The 6267-nt window shown below is 31.3% G+C and overlaps 1 protein-coding gene across 2 annotated transcripts; it reads left to right on the forward strand.

The window, feature by feature from the left end:
- The first annotated feature begins 2845 nt into the window (after window positions 1-2845).
- LOC17888148 (protein WEAK CHLOROPLAST MOVEMENT UNDER BLUE LIGHT 1) lies at window positions 2846-5931 on the forward strand. 2 transcript variants are annotated; one of them, XM_023783843.1, is made up of 3 exons: window positions 2846-3035; window positions 3351-3889; window positions 3967-5931. In XM_023783843.1, exons 2-3 carry the CDS (start codon window positions 3362-3364, stop codon window positions 5809-5811), a joined length of 2373 nt encoding a protein of 790 aa, XP_023639611.1. In that variant the 5' UTR covers window positions 2846-3035; window positions 3351-3361; the 3' UTR covers window positions 5812-5931. The 2 variants fall into 2 exon arrangements, with proteins under 2 accessions (XP_023639611.1, XP_006293713.1); XM_006293651.2 differs by having other exon boundaries at window positions 3358-3889.
- Window positions 5932-6267: the final 336 nt, after the last annotated feature.

The following is a 6267-nucleotide window of genomic DNA, read 5'->3' on the forward strand; positions in this document are numbered from 1 at the left end:
TATCTCTTTTGAGTAAATTCTTATATGCTCAAAAATTTCTTAATTGCAATTCGGTGCAAGAAGTTGTTTGATCTCGAAGGTAAAATCTCATAATATAATTATTATACATCTCTTGATCATGTACTCCTAGGTAATGTCCCGCGCATGCGCAGGTTGTTGTATATTAAGTTAATAGTTTAAATTTATTTAATAATTATAAAGAAATAGAATAAATAATTTTAATATCAATGATATTTTTTTCACTTTATTTATTTAAATCATATATACAATAGAAGCATACATCGATATCTATTGAATTTAGTCGTTGATTTATTGTTCAATTTTTATAGTAATTTTCTCTAGTACTTTTGAGCATTTTTACGTAAAACAATAATATTGCTAATGATAAAAATATTAATTTACTATGATTTTAAATGTTTTTTTTTTCATATCAACTCACACATAACCTAAATTATTTAGTAATTAAATCTAAACTATGTTGAAAGTAACAAATTATATATTTCCTATAAAATCATATGAAGTGCAATCAAAAGATTTTGAGAAAATCCCAAAGAATAATTTTATTTTTAATCTCTTTTTATTTTCCTATTAATTTAAGTTATATCTCTAGGTTTAGTTATAATTTTTTATCCTTGTAGTATAATAGATTAAAAACTGAATATCAAAATTTGTTTAGATATAAAATCAAGTAAAAATCATAATGTTATTTATATTACTAAACTTTTAATCACAAGAAAAATATAATGATCATTATCTTTAAAAGAATGTCTTACAAATTGGTTTGATAATTATATAAAAAAGTTCTTTTGCCAAAAAAATACATACTTTTTGAATAAAATAAATATACATGTATATTTAGCTTGATTTTCTTATTGTACGATAGTAAGGACAATATTTTTGAATCTCCGTTGATAAAATAATATTATTATAGCCATAAATTATTATTATACATTTGTATTATATACATTCAAAAATATAAGAAAAAATGGAGAAAGGAAGAAGTACATAAAAACCAAAGAAGATATAAATTTGGAAAAAGTAAAATATAGTAAAACCAAATATATAATCAATCTCTTACAATGATATCTTAATTGAATCTTGAGAACCCCTTTTGGTGTACCCCTTTTTAAAAATACTCTTATTTTCTATCCATTTTTAAAAATACCCCTTTTCAAATATGAAAAATTATAAAGTTTTATATGGTTGATAAGGTACATCAATATCATCATTACTACTGGGAGACTAATCCAAATATTTATAAAGTTTTAAAAGATTTTAAACGGCATTTAGAAGTATTTTATAAGATTTTAAAAGGTTTACAAAGTTTTTATAAGGTTTTTGAATAATTTTTAAAAGGTTTTAAAAAGGTATTTATATGGTATTTATTAAATATATATATATATAAGTTTACATACATATAAAGAAAAATCTGTGTCTATAAATATAAGTTTACACATATTTTTTTCGATAAATTTAAAATTTATAGTGACTTTTTGATAAAAATAGAAAGATGGGTATTTTTAAAAAGTAGTATGGAAAATTGGTATTTTTGAAATTCCCCCTTGAATCTTCAAACCATGCAAGAAGCAAAGAACATTAAAGAAAAAACAAAGAAAATATTTAGTATATGAGATATGGTGGAGGATGATGTGAGAATGATTTTTATAGGCTATGAAGTGATGTAAGTTACATTTCTAAAATAATTGAATTAGATGAGTTATATTATAATTTATTGTGTGTTAATTGAAATTGGATGGAAAAAACAAATAGTCAATTCACAATTTATGTAATTTCAGTTATAATTTTAGTAGTAAAATGTAGATTTAAAGTATGAATTAATATATATGATTAATTGTGTTGCAGTTTTGGTTTAATTAAAAATAAATATCAAATGGAGTAATAAAGAGAGAGTGAAACCTTACTTTTATATATACTACCAGTTGAACCGCGCTCCGCGCGCGGGAGGTTTATAATTTTGCTTCGTTGATTTTTTATTTATATTGTGATATTTTATTATTTTTTTTAATTAATTTTCAAAAAGTATTATAATTATTTTCTCTTTAATTATTATATTTCAATATTCAAATTTGGATTAAAAGCACTTGATTCAATTTATGAAATATCATTTTTTTTCTTTTTGATCATGTTATAAACTAATATTTCACTTTCATTTTTTTCCTCTTTATAATTTTATATATACAATTACATAAATGTTGTTTTAGTCTACCATAACCTTAAATTTTACTTCCATTCTAAAACTCAGTAACATATTTAAAATATTAAATTATGATCAATTTAAAATGAAAGTTGAATTATATTATTACCACCAATAAAAAATTAAAGTATTGTTTTTCTTATTTTAACATTTCATTTTTTTACATAATTTATTTTTATTTATATAAACTTTTTATTAATTAAATAAGTAACACAAATATACATTAAATGAATGTTTTTAATTTATTTTAATGTTTAAACAAAAATGTGGCTTAGGTGTATGTTTAGGTGACATCATGAGAAGAGAGAAAAAGTTTATATATATAGATTTAATCAAAGATTATATTGGTTCAGACTTCAGACGTTCAGTATAACTAAAAATTTGAGGCGACCCTCTCCATTTAATCCAGCCATTTTGTTTTTTTGTTATTCATTTATGCCAGCCATTTTGTTTAGCAAAATACTAAATCGTACCCATTTTTGTTTTTTTGTTATTCTTTAGGTTCAAGTAGTTTGGTTTATCTACTTTTATACGTGGACCAATGAACGTCTACTCAATAAAAGAAGCCACTAATTTTCTTTATTATTAAGTAATCAAACTTAAAAAAAAAATAGAAACAAACAAACCGAAAATTATGAGAAAGAGAGAATGACAGATGGATGAAGAAGATGAGGACGAGAGAGATATAGCTTCATCATTTGTCTTTCCGACCGCTTTTATCTCTTCCTAGTTTCTGTCTGAACATATTTTTTTTTTTGAATAATAAATTTAATTTTTTCTACTACCTCCGATCATCATCGACCTTGTTCATCTTCCTCCTGTAAGACTTTTTCTTTCTCCGTTTTTTTTTTGTCGGCTTAATCGAACTGTGTGTTTCCTAGGTTCCGATGTTGTAATTTTTTTTCGTCACTTGGAGAATATAGAATTTGATTTTTCTTTTATCATATTAAATCCTGTAATTGCTAATTATAGACAAAGATGAAACTCCGATGATCTTGATTAGAGTATGTTTGATTCTTGAATTTCGTATTTATTCGATTAGAGTATGTTACACTGAAACGAGAATTTGATAATCAACGATATGTTTATATTCAATTTCTCTGAATTAGTCTTTCTGTTTTGGTCGTAATTTGAGGTTACAGGCTAATGGAGGACTTAAAAACTCCTGAAGAAACTGTTAGTGGAGATATTGTTAGTGATGTTGCTGCAACATTAAACCCTGAGTTGATTGAATTGGCCAGTCAAGAATCTAACTTACGTTCAGTTTCAAAGGTTGATAATATTCCACAATCTCAAACTGATAATGAAGAGACTCAACTATCTCAAACTGATAGCTCAACTGGAAATGGCAATGCGAAAAATGTCGATGATACATTTTCTGCTTCTGATGCTGCAAGTTCTGCGGGGTTAACGGAAAAAGATACATTGAATGCAACGATCGTAGAAGAAGTGTCAGAGTTAAATGAGATTGGTTTACCTAGTGTTAAGATTACTGAGGCTGTGGTGGGTACATCAAGAAATGGTGGGTCACGGATGAGCGCTGTGGAGCCGAAAAATGTGGACGCACATAGAGGTTTAATCGATACCGCTGCGCCTTTCGAATCTGTTAAAGAAGCTGTCTCAAAATTTGGAGGAATTACAGACTGGAAATCTCACCGAATGCAAGCAGTAGAGGTATTCTACTAAAGGTTATTTCTTGTTTTGTTGCCTTTCTTGTTGATATGTTTTTGTGTATGTTTCTGTTTCTGCAGAGGCGCAAGCTTATAGAAGAAGAGCTTAAAAAGATCCATGATGAGATTCCTGAGTACAAAACACATTCGGAAACCGCTGAGGCTGCGAAACTAAAAGTGCTTAAAGAGCTAGAAAGCACAAAGAGACTGATTGAACAGTTGAAACTTAATTTGGAGAAGGCGGAAACAGAAGAACAACAGGCGAAGCAGGACTCAGAGCTTGCTAAGCTAAGGGTTGAGGAGATGGAACAAGGAATAGCTGAAGATGCCAGTGTTGCAGCTAAAGCGCAGCTTGAGGTGGCCAAGGCGAGGCATACGAGAGCCATTACAGAGTTGTCGTCTGTCAAGGATGAGCTAGAAACTCTGCACAAGGAATATGATGCGCTGGTGCAAGATAAAGATTTGGTTATAAAGAAAGTAGAAGAAGCAATGTTGGCATCAAAAGAAGTTGAGAAGACAGTTGAAGAACTCACCATAGAGCTGATAGCTACAAAAGAGTCACTGGAATCAGCACATGCTTCTCATTTAGAGGCGGAAGAACAGAGGATTGGAGCAGCCATGGCCAGAGACCAGGATACTCACCGTTGGGAGAAGGAACTGAAGCAAGCGGAAGAAGAACTTCAAAAACTTAACCAACAGATAAATTCTTCAAAGGACCTAAAATCAAAGCTTGACACTGCTTCAGCGCTGCTTCTTGATTTGAAGGCAGAATTGGTAGCTTATATGGAATCAAAGCTAAAACAGGAAGCGTGTGACTCAACCACAAAGAGCGATGCTTCGACAGGAAACATGAGCCATCCTGATTTACATGCAGCTGTTGCCTCTGCAAAGAAGGAACTTGAAGAAGTCAATGTCAATATCGAAAAAGCAGCTGCTGAAGTGAATTGCTTGAAATTAGCCTCCTCTGCTTTACAACTGGAACTGGAGAAAGAAAAGTCTGCTCTTGCCTCAATCAAACAAAGAGAAGGAATGGCTTCCATAGCAGTTGCTTCTTTAGAGGCTGAAATTGACAGAACGAGATCGGAAATTGCTTTAGTTCAGTCAAAGGAGAAAGACGGGAGAGATAAAATGGTGGAGCTACCTAAGCAACTTCAGCAAGCAGCAGAAGAAGCTGATGAAGCAAAGTCGCTTGCTGAACTTGCTCGTGAGGAGCTACGAAAGGCGAAAGAAGATTCAGATCAAGCAAAAGCTGGAGCAAGTACAATGGAGAGCAGGCTATTTGCTGCTCAAAAGGAAATCGAGGCAGCTAAAGCTTCAGAGAGGCTGGCCTTAGCCGCAATCAAGGCTTTGGAGGAGAGTGAATCAACACTGAAAGCGAATGACATCCATTCTCCACTAAGCGTTACACTTTCCTTAGAAGAGTACTATGAGCTCAGCAAACGCGCTCACGAGGCAGAAGAACTGGCAAACGCTAGAGTAGCAGCAGCGGTTTCAAGGATCGAGGAAGCTAAAGAAACAGAAATGAGAAGCTTGGAGAAGTTGGAAGAGGTAAACAGAGACATGGATGCGAGAAAGAAGGCTTTAAAAGAAGCAACTGAAAAGGCTGAGAAGGCTAAAGAAGGGAAGTTGGGGGTGGAACAGGAGCTCAGGAAATGGAGGGCAGAGCATGAACAGAAGAGAAAGGCTGGTGATGGAGTAAACACTGAGAAAAGCCAAAAAGGTAGCTTTGAAGGAGGAAAGGAGCTAAGTAAGTTGGAACAATCACCTGAAACTGTTGCTTATGCCTCCAGCCCAAGTGACTCATATGGAACAGAAGATAACTCTGAAACCAATCAATCCCCACAGACCAAATCTGGAAAGAAAAAGAAGAAGCTTTCTTTTCCCCGGTTTTTTATGTTCTTGTCAAAGAAGAAGTCACATAATTAACTTCAGTAGCTATTCATACATCTAACTCTATTTTTCTATCTCATCTGTTGGAGCTTTGATTCCAGAAAGAACTTCACTCGAACATGTATTTGTGATGTAAATGGTGTTTTCTTTTTTCTTTTTCTTGCATTGTAATTCAAGTCTTCCTTTTATGCTTTTAAAACAAGATAGTTTTTGAGAAATGCTCATTTGATGTCATATACTATAAGGTTTTACAGGGTACTAGGTTAGCGCACGTATATTTATATCTTACACGAAAAATACATGGTTTATTTTTTTTTTGGACGTTTAAACCTGAACTTTTTGTTTTTGAAGAAAAATACATATACTAATTAACATTTCTAATTTAAATCCTAAACAAATACAATGTTGTTATTTTCATGCTCACGATCTCAAACAATAATATAATTCGAATTTTATCCTTACCAGCTGAATTAATGTTTAAATGATATGGTG

Source organism: Capsella rubella, unplaced genomic scaffold (assembly GCF_000375325.1).
Source record: "Capsella rubella cultivar Monte Gargano unplaced genomic scaffold, Caprub1_0 scaffold_4, whole genome shotgun sequence".
Classification (NCBI taxonomy): Eukaryota; Viridiplantae; Streptophyta; class Magnoliopsida; order Brassicales; family Brassicaceae; genus Capsella; species Capsella rubella.

Bases quoted from the DNA above. Each gene is read 5' to 3' on its own strand.
- LOC17888148 (XM_023783843.1), top strand. From the start codon at position 3,362: ATGGAGGACTTAAAAACTCCTGAAGAAACTGTTAGTGGAGATATTGTT. The intron at 3,890-3,966 runs GTATTCTACTAA...CTGTTTCTGCAG, and splicing joins ACCGAATGCAAGCAGTAGAG to AGGCGCAAGCTTATAGAAGA.